General features: G+C 43.0%; 1 protein-coding gene across 1 annotated transcript; it reads right to left on the bottom strand.

Annotated features, from left to right (window-relative positions):
- Positions 1–391: 391 nt before the first annotated feature.
- slc7a3a (solute carrier family 7 member 3a) lies at positions 392–15,685 on the bottom strand. The gene is made up of 12 exons (XM_085420993.1): positions 15,558–15,685; positions 8,364–8,994; positions 8,089–8,250; positions 7,401–7,584; positions 7,201–7,316; positions 6,777–6,999; positions 6,551–6,690; positions 6,139–6,241; positions 4,005–4,228; positions 3,372–3,538; positions 3,139–3,247; positions 392–3,036 (listed from the first exon to the last, which is right to left on the bottom strand). Exons 2-12 carry the CDS (start codon positions 8,728–8,730, stop codon positions 2,885–2,887), a joined length of 1,947 nt encoding a protein of 648 aa, XP_085277119.1. The 5' UTR covers positions 8,731–8,994; positions 15,558–15,685; the 3' UTR covers positions 392–2,884.
- Positions 15,686–18,297: the final 2,612 nt, after the last annotated feature.

Genomic DNA, 18,297 nt, shown 5'->3' on the forward strand with positions numbered 1-18,297 from the left:
GCTGAAGGTAAAAGGGGATCTAACCTGATACTAGTGAGGTGTATCTAATAAAGTGTCCAGTTAATGTCTTATTGTCAATTCTTTTGGTTGCAGTGATTATCTAATGATGCAACGAGGTAATTCTTACCGAACCGTCTAAACTTTTTGAGCCGAAAGTGAGAATTTAACAGAGTAAGAATTTAATTGGCTAAAGTTACCAAGCTGGTCAAACTGCCTAAAAAGGGTTGGCACCTGGCATAACTCATAAAGACTGCATTGTTGACATAGTTACGTGAGTCACCGATGACTCATGGAAAAAAACAAAAATGTGCTTCAGTTGCCTCCAACACAGCCAACTCACACGGACATCTTTCTACGAAAACCAAGAAGTGCACAAGACAGAGACGTTAAATCAGGTGTGATCATCAATCACTTTTATTTTTTTTAAAAAGAAAACAAACAAACACTGAAAATACAGCTACATTTATACATGGCAGCGATATGTACAGGATATAAAAGAAATATTTTGCTGCTGTTAATGATCCAGCAGTGAGAGAGGGGATGATTGTTTTTCCTTTTGTGAAAGGCACAGGAGCTGGCTGTAAAGAACAGAGTGACACGAGGCACGGCCGCGTCACAAAATACTCCCGGTAATGAATTTCCGGCAAGCAGCATTAAAATGTAGAGCGGGGTTTACACTGAAAGTACTGACTCTCTTAGCAGCCGCAGCGCCTTCCACAGGCTGACAGATGGGTTTTTATTTTTCCAGGCACCAGTTTATACTTCAATAACATCTAAAAATCCAAATCTACTCCCCTCTCCACTAATTTTCAAGTTCTGTCATGTCTTATGGGAAAGCGTCCGCTGGGACCATCTTATCTGAAGAAAGTAGGGATTTTTTTCCCCTCCATGTGGCTTCCAGCAGCACAAGCATCAAATGTTCGTAAAATGCCTTCAAGTGTCATTCCAAACCCTCACCGTATCAAATTATAATTGGTCATATTTTAGAGAAACAATTCATATAATTTACAGCATTATACAAATAAAGATACAGTTTTAAACAAATACTGTACACTCTACAGTAAAGCACTTTACTAGGACCCCCCCCCCCCCCAAAAAAAAAAACAACAACAAACAAATACTTTTGACAATAAGTTACTGACTATTGACATGGGCAAAGATAGGTTTGAAAAATAATTTATAGACCAGCTTTAAGGGGTCACTCCTTGCTTCTGGAAAACGCGCGGGTCCCAAAAACTAGATCATTTGGTCAGCAAGTACAATTAAAATCATGTGACGATTGACGACATTTTTTCAACAAAGACAAACAAAAAAACCCAACCAAACAAAATAAAACAAAGCCCCCAGGGAACGGCACTCTAAACTGTACATGTAATGATTAAAATACGTTAACATCTAAAAAGCAGACTGACTGATTAAAGTTTATATGAAAAGGGGAAAAAAAAAAAGAGAAAGCAAACAATACTAGAAACATTTAAATATTAACATTTTATACCAAGGAAGAAAAAAAAATGCAGTAAAATTAAAGTTTAAAATAATAAATGTGATGAGTACTCAACAGACAAAGCTGCCAAGAACAAGTTTCAATTGAAACTAAACAAGAACCTTTGTGAAAAAAAGGAAACAAGAATACTTATTTTTCACAAGGAAGTAGAAAGCAAAAGAAAGGTGACAAAATAAAAAAAATAAAAAAAATGTGTTATAGTAGTGATTGGATATGGGTCCTTTATCAGAAAACAACCCCAGCTCCCAGACACCAAAATACTCGCAGTATCCGTCCATCACAGGATCGGACGACGAAGGTAAGAGGCACACAGGTGCAGTTCTGTCAGGAAGTCTACGCGGATCATTTAAAATTCATAGAGAGCTTTCCATGGCATTGGAAAAAGCTCTTGGGTGGGAAAATAGACATTTGTAACCAAACAGATAGATGATGGGGTATCCTCCTCTAAATACCAGAAAACAGAAGGAAAGACAAAACAAAAATCTCACAACTCCTGCTTTCCTTTGTTATCTTGACTTTACTTTCTTTGTTTACAACCTGTATTTACCAGGTTCAAATCAAAGGCCTCAAAATGTGCAAAAATGCAGTCTACATGCAACCGCCCCCCCCCCCCAAAATTTCTAAAATAACATAAAACGGGCGCATTTAACCGATTCCACAATGATTTCGTGTACACATGCTGTAAGGTGGGTCTCTGGGAGTTGGGGTTGGAGCAAACAAGGGCGGTAGTGTCTTTACAAACTCCTTAAAGCTGCACAGTGAGTAAGATGGCATCCGTCGCGTGCTGCTGACCTAAATGCACCGATGCAAACAAGCAGGGAAGGTGAACTCTACAGAAAGATGGTTAACGGACAGATGCGTCTGCACCTTCTGCTTATTTTTTCTTTCTAAAAAGGGAAAAAAAAAGGAAACGAAAACGTGAAGTGTAGCTGACAGTTGTAAACTGACTTGCTTAAGTCATAGTGATTTACACTGTGGTTCTTTGTGGCCGGATGGGAGGGTTGGAGTAACGGAAAAGGAAGCAAACATGAGAAGTGTAACATTCTTCCAGTTTACAGCTTCTGATAACAGAAAACATGAACTCATAGATGTTTGTTGGGTCCATTCGAAGCATTTTCTCATAGGCAGTGAAATGTCTCCAGAGGGCTATGGCTAAGGAGAAATGGGTTAGAACGGGCACGTAGTGAGAAGTCTAACCATCAAGTTAAATCAGCCTCTAAAAATCAGAGGTAAGATGTGTGTCGCATTTTCTTGCCTCTCCTCCTTCAAACCCAGGGCAGCGTTCCAAGCCGCCTACACTGCAACATTTGGCGGTAACCACATGGCCAAACATGAGTGTGGAAGTTCTGCAACGCTCCCCCAGGTCTGTGCCAGTCTGCATCAAGGGCTGCTGCCTGCTTCCACGTCACTGTTGGGGGCACCCTTGTAAATTGGGGCATTGTTCTCCACGGGGAGCTCGTATTTGCGTGGGAGTGGCTTGTTGCCGCTTTCGTTGCTGTTTGTAATGCCATAGAAGAAGTAAATGGCAAAACCTGAAGGGGGAAGAAGAAGAAGAGGCGGATGGAAGTTATAAAACGGGCACATTAATGTGAGGCAACAGAAGGAAGGACAGGATGTGTAGCGCTCGAACGTACCCAAAGCCATCCAGACGGTGAAGCGGCACCATGTACCCAAGTCCAGCTGCATCATGAGGTAGATGTTGACGAAAACACTGAACAGGGGCAACCAGGGAAGAAGAGGAACCTTAAGGAGACAGAGGCCAAACTTAAGACACTTTCTCAGATAACATCGTAACAACATGTGCCCAAGGTGTCCAGTCAGTCTCAGAAACAACAACGTCCTGTGCTTCAAAAAAATGGAAAGTTACCTTGAAGGTGAGCGCCTCTTTGCTCTCCGGCTGCCTCCAGATGATGATCACGCAGACGGCACAGAGCACAACTAAAATAACGCACGGCACCACCACACCCAAATATCCAGCGAGCAGCTCCGGCAAACAGTTGGCCAGGATGACGCACAGGACAGTCATCAAAATCGCTGCAGGGAGAGCAGAAGATGAAGTTACTTACACCGGTTACTTCACCTAGTTTATTCTGATCTAAATCAGATGAGTTTGTAAGCTTGTAGCTTTCCCATGCGATTTAGTTTGTTTTCACACAGAGGAATTCTCAGCAAACTCCAAGCGAACCAAAATGCATCACTACAAACCACGTGAGTGTTCAGACAGCTCATTGCGTCCGTGCTCCGGACTATGAGACAACATGGAGAACTTTATGTTCATTTCACAGCTAGCTGCTAGACCGCACAGACTTTTAGATATCTGTAGCACCTTCCTGCATTGAGAATACAAAGCATATGTGGCTATGGGGCGTTCTGTTAGGTAGTAGGTTTGGATCACATTAATGGACTGAACACAGCAGGTGTGAAACCACCCTAAAACTCCAAAGGAAAGCATATATTTCATCACACTTTATTGTTTTAGCCTTCTCGCTCACACACTTACAGATGACAGCAGTTGTAGCGTAGACAATGTTCCCAGACAGGACTGTGGGGATCTTTCCACTTGGGCAGAAGAGCAGCTTGAAGCTGAATGTCTCTTTTAGTGGCCTCTGATCCATCTCCATGTCATATTCATCGCCACTCTCCCCTCCACTCACAGGCATCTTCTCCGATTCCTCCATAAGCTTCTCCAGCTGGCTGGGTGAATTTAGGGTACCTGGCTGATACCTAGAAACATGAATGAGAGACTTAACATAGACGTCACACACAACTGCTTCTGTTACTTTAAATACAGTGGGGCAAAAAAGTATTTAGTCAGCCACCGATTGTGCAAGTTCCCCCACCTAAAATGATGACAGAGGTCAGTAATTTGCACCAGAGGTACACTTCAACTGTGAGAGACAGAATGTGAAAAAAAAATCCATGAATCCACATGGTAGGATTTGTAAAGAATTTATTCGTAAATCAGGGTGGAAAATAAGTATTTGGTCAATAACAAAAATACAACTCAATACTTTGTAACATAACCTTTGTTGGCAATAACAGAGGTCAAACGTTTACTATAGGTCTTTACCAGGTTTGCACACACAGTAGCTGGTATTTTGGCCCATTCCTCCATGCAGATCTTCTCGAGAACAGTGATGTTTTGGGGCTGTCGCCGAGCAACACGGACTTTCAACTCCCGCCACAGATTTTCTATGGGGTTGAGGTCTGGAGACTGGCTAGGCCACTCCAGGACTTTCAAATGCTTCTTACGGAGCCACCCCTTTGTTGCCCGGGCGGTGTGTTTTGGATCATTGTCATGTTGGAAGACCCAGCCTCGTTTCATCTTCAAAGTTCTCACTGATGGAAGGAGGTTTTGGCTCAAAATCTCACGATACATGGCCCCATTCATTCTGTCCTTAACACGGATCAGTCGTCCTGTCCCCTTGGCAGAAAAACAGCCCCATAGCATGATGTTTCCACCCCCATGCTTCACAGTAGGTATGGTGTTCTTGGGATGCAACTCAGTATTCTTCGTCCTCCAAACACGACGAGTTGAGTTTATACCAAAAAGTTCTACTTTGGTTTCATCTGACCACATGACATTCTCCCAATCCTCTGCTGTATCATCCATGTGCTCTCTGGCAAACTTCAGACGGGCCTGGACATGCACTGGCTTCAGCAGCGGAACACGTCTGGCACTGCGGGATTTGATTCCCTGCCGTTGTAGTGTGTTACTGATGGTGACCTTTGTTACTTTGGTCCCAGCTCTCTGCAGGTCATTCACCAGGTCCCCCCGTGTGGTTCTGGGATCTTTGCTCACCGTTCTCATGATCATTTTGACCCCACGGGATGAGATCTTGCGTGGAGCCCCAGATGGAGGGAGATTATCAGTGGTCTTGTATGTCTTCCATTTTATGATGATTGCTCCCACAGTTGATTTTTTCACACCAAGCTGCTTGCCTATTGTAGATTCACTCTTCCCGGTCTGGTGCAGGTCTACAATACTTTTCCTGGTGTCCTTCGAAAGCTCTTTGGTCTTGGCCATGGCGGAGTTTGGAGTCTGACTGTTTGAGGCTGTGGACAGGTGTCTTTTATACAGATGATGAGTTCAAACAGGTGCCATTCATACAGGTAACGAGTCGGGGACAGAAAAGCTTCTTACAGAAGACGTTACAGGTCTGTGAGAGCCAGAGATTTTCCTTGTTTGAGGTGACCAAATACTTATTTTCCACCCTGATTTATGAATAAATTCTTTACAAATCCTACCATGTGAATTCATGGATTTTTTTTTCACATTCTGTCTCTCACAGTTGAAGTGTACCTCTGGTGCAAATTACTGACCTCTGTCATCATTTTAAGTGGGGGAACTTGCACAATCGGTGGCTGACTAAATACTTTTTTGCCCCACTGTATATTGCTTCCTGTTTATTGCTACTATGAAAATGAGCCCACAGCCAAGTGAGAGCCAGTAAAGCTTCCTTGCCTTCACCCTTGTTCTTTGGATCGACACGGATTATGATATAACTGTGCTTTTAAACTTATGGGTGCTTGCCAATGGCATTAGTGCATCAGCTGCTACAGAGTATTTAACACATGATTACCACTTCACAAGCCTCTGTGTGAATTTGATGGTGGAGAATAAAGGTGCTTACCTGAGAATGAGGACGCAGATGGCCACTAAAGAGTACGCCAAAAGGGTTCCAATGGACATGAGGTCCACCAGAGCTGCCAGGTCGAACAGAAAGGCCATCAGAGCTGGAAGGAGAAGTAAGACCAGATCTTAGACAGCTGCAAGCACCAAAAATATCAGTATTTGCAAAACTAGTATTGATCTTGACATGTCAGCCTGTGAGATAGGCTGCTAGACAGAGCTGAGGCAGCAGGAAGCTCTGTGAACTTGGAAAACTAGCAACAGATACTACTGGTAACAGGAGATTGATACCAGCAGTATCTGTACATTGATACAGCAAACAAAGAAACAAAACAAACAAATCTGCGTGTCCAAAACATGAAGAGAAATATGCCCAAACATAAATGTCTCTGAAAGTTGTATCTTTATCTTACCTGCAATAATACCAGAAACAATGGTAGCCAGGACAGGGGTCTTTGTGCGAGCGCTCATCTTAGACAGAAATCGGAACAGCAGCCCATCCTCTGCCATGGCGTAAATAACACGGGGCATAGGGAACATGGAGCCCAAGAGGCTGGGGGAGGATTGGAAGTTTGCATTAACATTTTACAGTCATGTGAACATAAACATGTTAGATGTTTTGGGTTATGCCTTCCTCACCTGGTGGACAGAGCACAGAGAGAACCGACAGCCACGATGTATCGAGCAGGACCCCAGCCGACAAAGCTGAAGGCCTCGGGCAGAGGACTCTGAGTGTTCAGCTGGTAGTACGGCATCATCATGGTGAGAGCGGCAGACACGCCGAAGTAGGCGAAAAAGCAGATGAGCAGCGAGGCCACGATGCCAATAGGTATGGAGCGCATGGGGTTCTTTGCCTCTTCGCCTGAGGGAACACAAAGCAAGAGAAAGATGAGCGGGATCCCACTGGCGCGCCTAAATAACCCTTGAACGTCTTGACAAAAGCTGATTATGTTAGCGTGTACTATCCAAGGGCGGGGTTTTCCCCACACACCAGAGTTCCTGGCCTTACAAAGGAAAAGTTTTATGTAACGCAACACTCTTCATAACCATCAAAACTACTTACTTGTTGTGGCAATGCAGTCAAAGCCCACAAAGGCATAGAAGCACGTGGCTGCACCGGACAAAACTCCGTTAAGTCCAAATGGGGCAAACCCACCAGTGCCGTATTGCTCCTTCAACCTGGGAGGCAGATGAGGAGAAACATGAAGTTAAACAATAAAAGAGGATTGGATCAGAGAAGTAAATCAGCCATCAAACACTCACTTCAGCTCCCTGCTGCCATTGGTGCTGTTTATGAATTCCCTGTAGTCGTTCTCTGTGAGGTGCCAGTTATTAGTGTCCCCTTTAACGAAGCCGGAGATAATAACGAACCCCAAAACCACCAGATTGATCCCAGTGAAGATTTTGTTCACGAGAGCCGACTCACTCACACCAAAGGCCAGAAGTCCTGAGGGCAGGAAGTAGACGGAGACAAGAGAGAGAAGCTTCAACAACACATCCTGCTACGTGGGTGGACATTTTCATACTTCACTTCCAACAAACCATCAGTCAGCGACACCAATTCATTCTAACACTGCTACTGGCAGGCCACACTAGCTGTGATGTTAGTGTGAAAACTGTTGTCTGTTGTGCAATGATTTGGATGCAATGATCGCAATCGGCTACTTCAGCGCGGTGTGCAACGACCAAGCTGACAGCCTAATTTTAAATGAGAAAAGTACTCGATATTGGAGGTTTCAGTGGGTCATCTTTGGAAGAACAAACACACTTGTATGCATTAAAATGCTACTAACAGTAAGGGTCTGATGCTCAAACAGCTTCATGAGTTTAAAGCAGTTAAAATGAAGGCGGATAGCCCGTTATTGGACTGCTCAAGTTTTTTTATATCCCAAAAATGTCCTTATTATTGAGCAAGTTATCCCCTCATAGCACTAAGAATAAGCAGACTCACCAGTGAGCAGCAGCACCAGGATGAGGGCGAACAGGTCCGGGTACTCTGCCAGCACCTTGCCTGGCACCGTCATTGCCATGGAGGCTTTAAAGAAGCCCGAGATCTTTTGTTCCACCAGGTTGTCAAAGGTTGAACTCCAAGCCCGGGCCACACTGGCTGTACCTAAAAGAAGGGAAAAAAAATACCAGAGATTATTTAAGAATATGGTGACAAGATATGACTCCTAATGTGTGGATTTCTACGGCACATGTCAGTCTAGTGAAACTGAGGCTCACCTATGACATAAGACAAGATGAGATTCCATCCTGTTATGAAGGCCCAGATTTCTCCGACTGTCACGTAGCTGTACAGGTATGCGGAGCCCGTCTTAGGGACACGGGCGCCAAATTCGGCGTAGCACAGGCCGGCCAGCATGGAGGACAGAGCGGCGATGAGGAAGCAGAGCACGATGGCGGGTCCCGCCTTCTCTCGCGCGACCTCACCGGCGAGGACGTAGACACCAGCACCCAGCGTGGAGCCCACTCCCAAGGCAATGAGGTCCAGGGTGGACAAGCAGCGGGCGAACTGGGTCTCTACACTTGACAAGTCTAGTTTCCTGCGACGCAGCAGGATTTTGCCAAAGGTGGACAGATGGCTGGCCATGTTTGCTGTGACTGTGTGTGGGCGCAGAAGCAGGCTATGCGTTTTAAATCCTTCTAGTGTGAGTGCGTGTGTGTGTGATTGACACAGCTTAAACAGAACACGTGTGACCGGCAGGTACGGGAGAAGTTTGGACAGATGGATGGGTAAGTTACTCGTCAAGTATTGCTCCCTTTGTGTTCGTATCAGCCAGGCCACAGTCGCTTCAACACAGAGATCAGGAAGTAGCAAAGGCTGTGGTCACAGAATTTAGCAGCAGCAGATTACCTGTGAGGAAACACAAGAAAACAAGAGCTCAAAACAGGGCGCTATTCAGTACGAGCCAGAGCTTACGCTTCTTGTGCTTGGCATGCTGCAGAGGGATTATGAAAACCTCGCTTTTTCCAAGTAGCAAAGTTGTTTTGTTTTTTTTTTCCAGGAAAGTGTTCAAACTGGCGGAGAATATATCAAATCTTGCAACACAATCGCTCCCAGCTGGGCTACAAAAATAAATTGTATCATATGCAATGTCTCGGCAGGTTTTTAGGTGTGTTTCAAGTGAACCGAGGTAGCCCCGGAGATGTTGCAAACTGCACTGGAATACTACCACCTTTTAAAGCACAGTTACACATCACGAGACACAGTGGGACGCAAAGGAACCATGAAGACAAAAGAAATCCGAGCGTTATACTGTTAGGCTTTAATCAAATCTCAAGTTTGCCTGGACAAATAAACCTTCCATGGTGCACACCCCAAAAAATAATAAATTCTTTTGATACAACACCTAACCTTATTCCTCACCACTCCCTTACTGCGAGAAAATACCAGGAGTCAACTAGCAGCTAGAGCTAGACGGGGAAACGCCTGGGAAAGTGTGTGCAGTGGTGATGGGGGTTGGTCAAACGGAGGACTACAACTACATAGGTTCCAACACAACCTCGTGACAGTGCCGTTTCACTAATCAGAATGTAATACACTGTTTTCACTGTTACATGCATTATCAGTGATCTGATTGAGAAAAATAACACAATGAACCACCCCGAAGGACAGCAGCAACACATTTTGTGCCAGTTGTGGGTTGGTTTGCCAAGATCTCACAGGGTGAAAGATAACCATTACACTAGTTTCTTTGACACACAAAAGCAGCTTCATAACACGCCAAGGACACTTTATGCAACATGTAACCTAAACAGACACTGTTTTTCTGTTTGTCTGAGGGGGACTGGACACGTTTTTATTGGCAGAAGCAGGAATGACGTCAATAACTGAGTGAATGTAACTAAAAATCTGGGGTTACTGACACGTGTACATATCAAAAAAGTGAGTGATGGTCGAGGCCTGCAGTTCAACAACCTTTTGGTCGGTACATACACTGTGTGTACAAGCAACACCCTGAACACTCCCACAAAATGTTGCTTGACTACCTTCAGTCTTATTTAGATTATTCAGAGTTCTCATACTGCCGTTTGAGTCTGAAGTCTTGCTTTGTAAAAGTAGTTGTATTAGTAGTAGCAGCAGTAGTAGTAGTAATTTGATTATCTAAATAAGATGTCTTTTACTCCAAATGGAAAGCAGAAGAGAGAGAAATCCATGTGCTTAAAAACTGGTTAGACTGGTTTTGGCTTTACGCAGCACTAACAAAATGCTAAATGTCAGTCTTGCAGCTCTTGCTGAGATTAAAAACAAAATAAAACTGATCGCCAGCAGCCAGGACTCACTGTCATGCTGCTAACTCATGCAAGCTTTTCAGAAGTAAAGTGTCACTTTGTGGGGTTAAAGCTGTCAGATGTCCACAGAAAAGCTACACGGAGACCAGAGATTTGCAAATCGAGAAGGGTGTGCGACAGAACGACAGAGTGTGACTTGCAGGAAGTAGCAATCACACATTTGTCTAGTCTAAAATGGCTCAATGCATCATGTCGTCGTGTTGTTTTTACACCCTTTTTTTTCCCCTTGGACCTGGTTTCTGCAGCGTCACTGAGATTACAGAGAAATATTAAACTTTACATGTTAGATGTACTCACTCTCTGTTATTTACAGTAAACAGTCTTGTACGCACATGCAGGTCCACGAGGCAAAAACATGCTCAGAGCAATAAGAACGCTGTAAACTTTTATCTTATCAACAAAATACTATACTTGTATGGTTAATCATTAACATTTCAACAAAATAATATACTGGACCAAGGTGAAGGATATTGCATCATGAGGCATATCTACTTATCCAAAAGAACAGAAAATACAAAAACATTGAGCTTCTTGGTGATTAAAAGCTCACACAACTCATTAGGGCAGGGTTTGACAAATTTAAGTCCAACACTGGGCCCACAGGCCGCACCTTTAAACTATAAGATTTGACAAACAATAATCAAGAATAAATAATAAAGAACAATCAATGAAACATTCTTTCTTGGTGTGCAACTGATCTGCAGGTTCTCCAAGAGAAGGGCTGAAGTCAGGATTTTGAGGGCGGAGCAGCGTTAAAAGCTACGCGTCTGAGGCTATTACTGCAACGACACCCGATTCTTTCCCATGTCAGGCCTTTCAGTTACTTCACAGATCAGTCTGTAAAGAGGAGGAGGAGATGTGAAATCCTAACCCAGCGGCAAAGATCGGACTGAATCAGCGGCACAGCGAGGACGGCCACATCAAAAACGCCCTTCAATGCCTATTAAGTGTGTAAAAAACTGAAGACGGAGGGCCACACAGTACCATTTTGAGCAGTGCTGTTTAAGTGTTTTTGTCCTCCACCGTCTGTCCAATGAGCTTCAGGGATAAAATACATTTATAAAAATAGGAAAAAGGTCCCCTGCTCACATCATGAATGTATTAAAATCTCTACTGCTTAGGGTGAAGTTCTCAGAGTGAAATTGAATCCATGCTTAGAACGTGACCACTAGAAACTAAAAGAAAAGAAAAAAAGAAAACAAAACCCAGACATCAATGGGAAGCTTCTGAAAAACTGCAGATGCTCAAAAGAAAAAAATCAAAAATATGACTCGAGAAAAAAAGAGAATCGAGAACTACGGCATGTACAGTGGACTTTTGAGGCTTGTGCTTCTTTATCTTTCTGCCTTGAGAACTTATTTCAGGTGTACAATTTCATAAAAATGAAAGCAATGTACATTCAGCTGTGGCGGCATTATGATCCAATTTTAGTCTTTTTCCTTTTCCCCAGCTCCCACGATGTTTCAGCACAATGACAATATTCTATTAATACTGCAAAAACAACAGAAACGGACTATCAAAGCATTTCTAGGCTTACTATTTCAAAAGAGAATATCCTGTCTGGTACAGTTAAGTGTTGGGAGAAAAAACTCAAAACACTGTCAAACAATGAAATAAAAACAACACAGAGAGCACCTGATGACTGCCATAATAAACACTCTCCCCTCTGAAGACTGATGGGAAACTGGTACATGGTGGAAATGCTCCCGCTCCCCACTTGGTGTGACATTCCAGCAGCATTTTCCACTCGCACACCAGGAACTGAGATCTAAGGTGCTCGGTGTCCTGTCAATAAACATTTATTACCAAACTACTGTGCCCGACCGGCCTTAGATCTCCTCGGGGGTTCACCCAACGCTACACGGGACCCTTCGGTGGGGACAATGGCAACCGTGCAAAAGGGAATGATTTTTTTTCTTTTTAGGACACACATACACATGCGCTCTTACTGTTTGAGCATAATTAAGGGTGGTCTTATTAAAGCAAGCCACCATAGCCCCGGATGCCACCTCTGTCACGTCAGCTTGTTGCTAATCTTTCCCTTGTGGTTTTCACGAGGGTGCCCGTTTGTGCAAGTGGGGCAGGTTGTGTGGAGGTGTGGCTCACAAATGTACCCTCTGCATGTTCCACTAGCCCACACACGCCTGTATGAAAGACTAACGTTATAACCAGCAGGGGTTTTTTTCCTCCCTTCCCCCCCCCATGCTCCTGCTATTAAAGTGAAAACACAAGCATTTCCCTGGAAAGCCAAAGATGATGCGTGAATCTTGTTGCCAAGATCACTTCTGTGTTTGTTATCGCTTTTTTAAAACTAAGCTTGAGCACGGTTGTTGTTTTTTGAGGACCAAACTAAAAGGCTCTTTATGCTGGGGGACTATGACCAGCAGCAGCTCTGGCCAACAACGGTCCGGTTACAACAGGCTTCAGGGATAATAGTCCTGTTACTTGACTTAGCATTGGCGCAAGTGCTTCCAAGGACTAAGAGGATTATTTGAAGTAGTAACAAACCTGCTAACCTCATTACAACCTGTTGCTGCTCCTTATTCTATCCTCATGAGCAACACATGGCTTTGTTTTGACTGCCACTGTTGACAAATAACCACTGCTGCTGATAGTGATACCGAGTCAAGCTGTGTCTTCACTCTATGCTGCTCACTAGTTTGTGAAATCCACTGCTGGATTTATATAGCAAAATATTGCCAAAATAATCCACATCACTCCTTAAATATCAACTTCAGTTAATCTGTGGAGTGCAGCAGTTGAACAAACACCAAGTTCAGCTCCCTGCAAAGTGGGGCCGGATCTATTTGGAGTGTACACTGCATCGCGGCTTGCTCTACATCCTCTCAAACACGACACAGTGTTTTTATTTCCCGGCTGTTTGAAGACAGGAACAGTACATTTAGACTCAGGGACAATAAGGATGATATGAGGTGCACAGCGGGTTAACAAAGAAACCATGGAGACTGAACTGAACAACCCCACAGATCACCGGGCGGGGAGACCACCCCTCTTGCCAAAAACCGGACTCGCTGTGAAATGGAATGTGACAAACCGAGAGCCTGCCCGCTTTCCCACGACCACTGCCAACACCATTAACATCATCAGATATGACAAGAGCAGGACAAAACTACCAATTTGTCACACACTCACGCCGAAATGTGCCGCATTGTAGCACGACAGACGTGCAATCTTTCTTGAGTTTGGCAGCATTTGCACCCCCCTTCCCCTGTTATTGAATGTTTTTATTTAACCATAATCAAAATGTTCCCAGAACATGTCACACGAAGACCCTTTGATGTGGACTAGCACACACCCTTCCTGCAATGACACACACGTGCACACAAAATTTGTGCTTCACTTCAATTTATGAGCATTTCATTCAAACAACCAATAATGAGCGAAATCATTCACTCTGACTATTACAGCTTCACACTGCTGCAGTTTATCGAGTACACCCTGCTGTAAATCACAGCTCTGATGGGTTTTGTTGACTCTGAGAGATATTAGTAATATTTAGTTTGATGCAAATGGCGTGAACAAAACAAACAGAAGGAAGCGTCCCACAGAAACTGGACGGATACCTCTGAAAAAACAACATTGAATTGAATAGTAACACAAATCTTACAGCTCAATTTCTTTATTGTCCCACAAGGGGAAATTAGTTTAGCAGCAGGATAAAAAAAATAATGTGTTGTTATGAGTTGCTATGTGTTGTTATTATATTATTATACTAAAAAATGGCGACTTTATTGTGTTTTTTCAAAACCGAATTTCCGCGATCTCCGTGGTCTCCTGATTTTTTTTTTGCCCCTAAAGTAACGTGGCATTCTGGTACAAGGTTATACAACCTGACCCCTTGAAACCACAATAACGCAGTCAAGCAGGTGTGAATACTCTCGACACACACTCTTATCCGTGTCTACACCCTTGTCTCCAATACAATTAATGCAGTTGATCATTAGTTACTCCAGCTAAAGCTTGGCTTTCAACTGGCTGATGCAACACAAATGGCACACCTTCCCGAGGTGACATTGCCACTCGCGCACGAGGTTACCAGAAAATAAATAAATAAAATCACGAGTTTAAAATTGTTTTACCCACGAGCAGTGCCGACGTTGTTCAGCTGTCCATATGGATAAAATACCCCATCTGTCAAGCGACCGAAACACCACTGACCTATCTACGTGGCTGGGAAGCTCTCGTGTGGTGCCAGTGTTGCTTTCATCAATATAGGAAGTGCAGCAATTGGCTTTAATACATTTCATACCTGACGCAAGAAAGCGGGAAATGGCGGTGGTTTTAACGTTGGTGATCTTTTTAAGTGCGGCGTTAGGGCTCAGGCTTGGATTTAACAATCTTCTGGATAACGTTTGCACATAAAAGTAAATGTTGCATTGGTATTCAGAGATTAGGCTTTACAAAAAAATCTTACAAATCGAGTTCTTGCAGTGGCTCTGGTTGGGTGCGCTCAGTTTAAATATGCACGTGAACTAGCCAAGTTGTTATTATTATTTTTAAAGATTAGTGTTCTTTGAGAATAATGCATGCGATTCTCAAAAATTCGGCGCTACGGGGGTCTTTAAAAGCACCATTTACGGTCATTCCACGTCTCTGTAGCACGCTAGTAGCACGGCGTGCTAGCCCACCACGACCAAAACAATGAATGAAAACCACGATTAATAACACGGATAAGTGTCCGAGTGTGCTGAAAAGAAGATGGAAACCAATTAAACACATTTTCCACAATGGTCTCCTTACATTAAGTTTCTTGTTTCTGCTCGGTTTTCCGGGTAACGTTTCGCGCAGACAGCTGACTCCCCGCTCAAATGACAAATTAAAGCGGAAAGTACAGTGAATAACCGAGACACGTTTTTCACGCTCGGTTAGAGAAAAAACACATTGAAATATTTGACTTTAAAACATAATAAAGCTGCTCAAGAACAGTGTCGTCCTGGTCTTGTTCAACATTGCGCCAATTACATCCGACAACACCCGAGGAGGATTGCATCAGTTTACTATATCGTAAGTACAAGCTCGATTTTAGATAGAAAAATGTCACTACAGTACATCTTAGATTAAAAACGCGTTTCTGTTGTGTTAAACAAAAGCCGACGTCGTTACCTTTAATGTCTTCTGGTGGTTTTAAAGTGAGTGGAGAGAGGAAGAAAGACGACAGATAGGAGCGCTGGTGTCGGAGCAGATGACGAAACAACCCGCTCGCTAGTGCGGTTTTTACCAGTCGCGAGAGGACGTGTACAGTGACGTCATCACAAGGTGGAGCTTTCCACTCATGAATGGAAGTTAGATGTCTGTACTTTCTGAAAACACAGTAGTGAAGTAATCTTTACATATTAATGTATATTGTATACTTTTATATACTTTATGTCGCCTACAAGTGCTTTACAGACCAAATATCGGGATAAACAGAGAGACTGTATATGAGCGCATGCTGTAGTAGCGATGCCCATATTTGGACGCCCCTCGTGGAAAGCTATGTATAGGCTGTGACTCCGACCGTGCACTATATCCGCTGCTGCTTTGTTTCACAGATTAAAAGAAAAAGGGGGGAAATATAAACAATTTCTTTCATGTGTATGTGCACTTGGTGACCTGCACATTCTTGAAGGTCAATGGTGTCAAATAAAGTAATTTTAGCTCGAGCTGCTCTTATGATACACACTTATTTAGGTTTAATTATGCAATAATAATAATAAAAAATGTCATCTCACATGTGGCCTGATGAAATTCAGATAATGTTCGCTGCCTCTTTGCAGTGTGTGTGTTCAGATAATCAAATTATGTTTCTCTGATAGTCTGTTCGCTGCCTCTTTGCAGCGTGTGTGTGTGTGTGCACTGCAGTTTACAGTGTGTAGCTGCATGGATGAGTGCTGGTCTGTGTGGCATCATCTGTGACGTCTGATGCAACGTGAAGACCGAGTGGCATCAGAATTAAAGAAATGCCTCGCAGAGTGAACAAAATTTCTCAGTGGTAGCTTTGAAAAAGCATAGAAGATAGCTCAGTATTGCATCAGGCGGACTTTACAGTATAATGCTGATCTTAGGAATGGCACATAAGCAAAATATTTCCACTGCTGTGACACGTGTTTACATCCTAACCCTCTTCTTGGACATGAATGTCATGGTAACTTGGGGCTTTTAAGTATTTTTTTTTTTAAATTTGTTTTGTTTTCTTGTTAATTGCTCTTTTTTCACAGTGGAATGATTGTACAATATACAAATTTTAAAAATAGGAACTTTGTCTTTTAACTTGACGATGGCAAAGCCTGTTCTCATTGGTGAGGAAAGACTTTGTCAGTGGATTCTAAACAACTCAAGGATCATCAGTTCAAACAAATCTAAGTGTGAGATATTTGGATGTGTCACCACTTTGTTAAGATCTGGAAGAAAACCCAAACAGTCACCCTCAGATGAGAGGAAATCGATTAGGATGTTCAGAAACAACCCAAGAACCACCAAGGCTCAAGCCTGCCATTATCTGGAAACTGTTGGAACAGCAGCATCACTGTTCACAGTGAAGTGAATTTTGTAACACCAGGGGCTGAGAGGGTGCCGACCAATAAGAAGACTCATTCCAAAATTAGAATTTTCAACTTCAAGTGAAATTTCTGTCTGACCGCATGAACAAGCCAAATGTCCTCTGGAGAAAAGTTTTATGGTCAAATGAGACAAAGATTGAGCTGTTCACAATGAAAAGAAGTATGTTTGGAGGAGTAAAGGTAAGGCTTTCAAACCTAAGAACACTGTACAAACTGTGAAGAACGTTGGTGGTAGCATCATGTGCCTGTGTTGCTGCCAGAGGTACTGGTACACTGCGCAAAGTGGATGGAATAATGAAGAAGGAGGACAACCTCCAAATTCTTTCCTTAATGTCATATCAACAGCTAGATGCTTGAAACTTAGACACAACTGGATGTTCCAACAGGACAGTTTTTTTTTGAATGGATAAAACAGGCTAATATTAAGCTTCTGTAATGGCCTTCCCAAAAGCCTCAGCCTCCACCCTGTGGCTTAAAAGCCGAGTCAGTGCCAAAAAAACAGCCGATTTAAATGAACTTAAAATTAACCAATGTTGCAAAGAAAACCTGTCAAACATCGAGCCGGAATTATGTCAGAAGCTTGTTGATGGCTCCCAAAAACATCTGGTCGAGGTGCAACTTGCTAAGGGACATTTAAACAAACATTAGAAGAGGTGTATGTACATATCTGAGCCTGTATGTATACATTTGATCTGAAGTGAATCAGAGAAAATCCAAAATAAATTCAAACTTGTGTCCTCAATTATTGTTTTGTAAAGTCATTCATAGATCCACTGTACAATCGTTCCACTCTGGAAAAAGAACAATTCAAAAAAATAAATGGAGCCCCAAATTACCATGACATTCATACTTCATACAAGTGTACGTAAACTTTTGACTACAGCTGTATATAATGGGAAAGATATTCCAGGAATGGGTCTTTATTTAAATATTTCCTGATCTCTGACTTGGACATATAATGTTAATGTCAAATGTTCAGGAATCTAGTCAGTGCAGCATTTTGGCATTGCTCCTCTACAACTTTGATATAAAGGACTAGCAATAAAAAAGGGCCCACCTGTAAGGTTTTAAACTTTTGGTTATGTTATGATTTTCTGTTGACATTTATAGCACCACCGCCACAAACCAAATGAACTGAAAAGGTGTCTTTGGGGCTCCTGTTGCTGTAAATGTTTGTTTTTGTTATACTGGACACAACAGGAAAGAGTCTATGTACAGAGCTACCTCTTGCAGTTTCTTCCTGTGCACCCATTGCTCTCGCTGTCCGATGGCACTATAGTAGCCACTCGTCTCACCTATTGTCC

The sequence above is a fragment of the Rhamphochromis longiceps genome, linkage group LG10, assembly GCF_057381845.1.
Source record: "Rhamphochromis longiceps isolate RC_006_pf linkage group LG10, R_longiceps_female_GT1.1, whole genome shotgun sequence".
Lineage (NCBI taxonomy): Eukaryota > Metazoa > Chordata > Actinopteri > Cichliformes > Cichlidae > Rhamphochromis > Rhamphochromis longiceps.

Excerpts from the sequence above, each read along its gene's own strand:
- slc7a3a (XM_085420993.1), bottom strand. The coding sequence starts at position 8,730 with ATGGCCAGCCATCTGTCCACCTTTGGCAAAATCCTGCTGCGTCGCAGG. Across the intron at positions 8,251-8,363 it reads CATCTTGTCTTATGTCATAG|GTACAGCCAGTGTGGCCCGG; the intron begins GTGAGCCTCAGT and ends CCCTTCTTTTAG. Across the intron at positions 4,229-6,138 it reads ATCTGCGTCCTCATTCTCAG|GTATCAGCCAGGTACCCTAA; the intron begins GTAAGCACCTTT and ends TCATGTTTCTAG.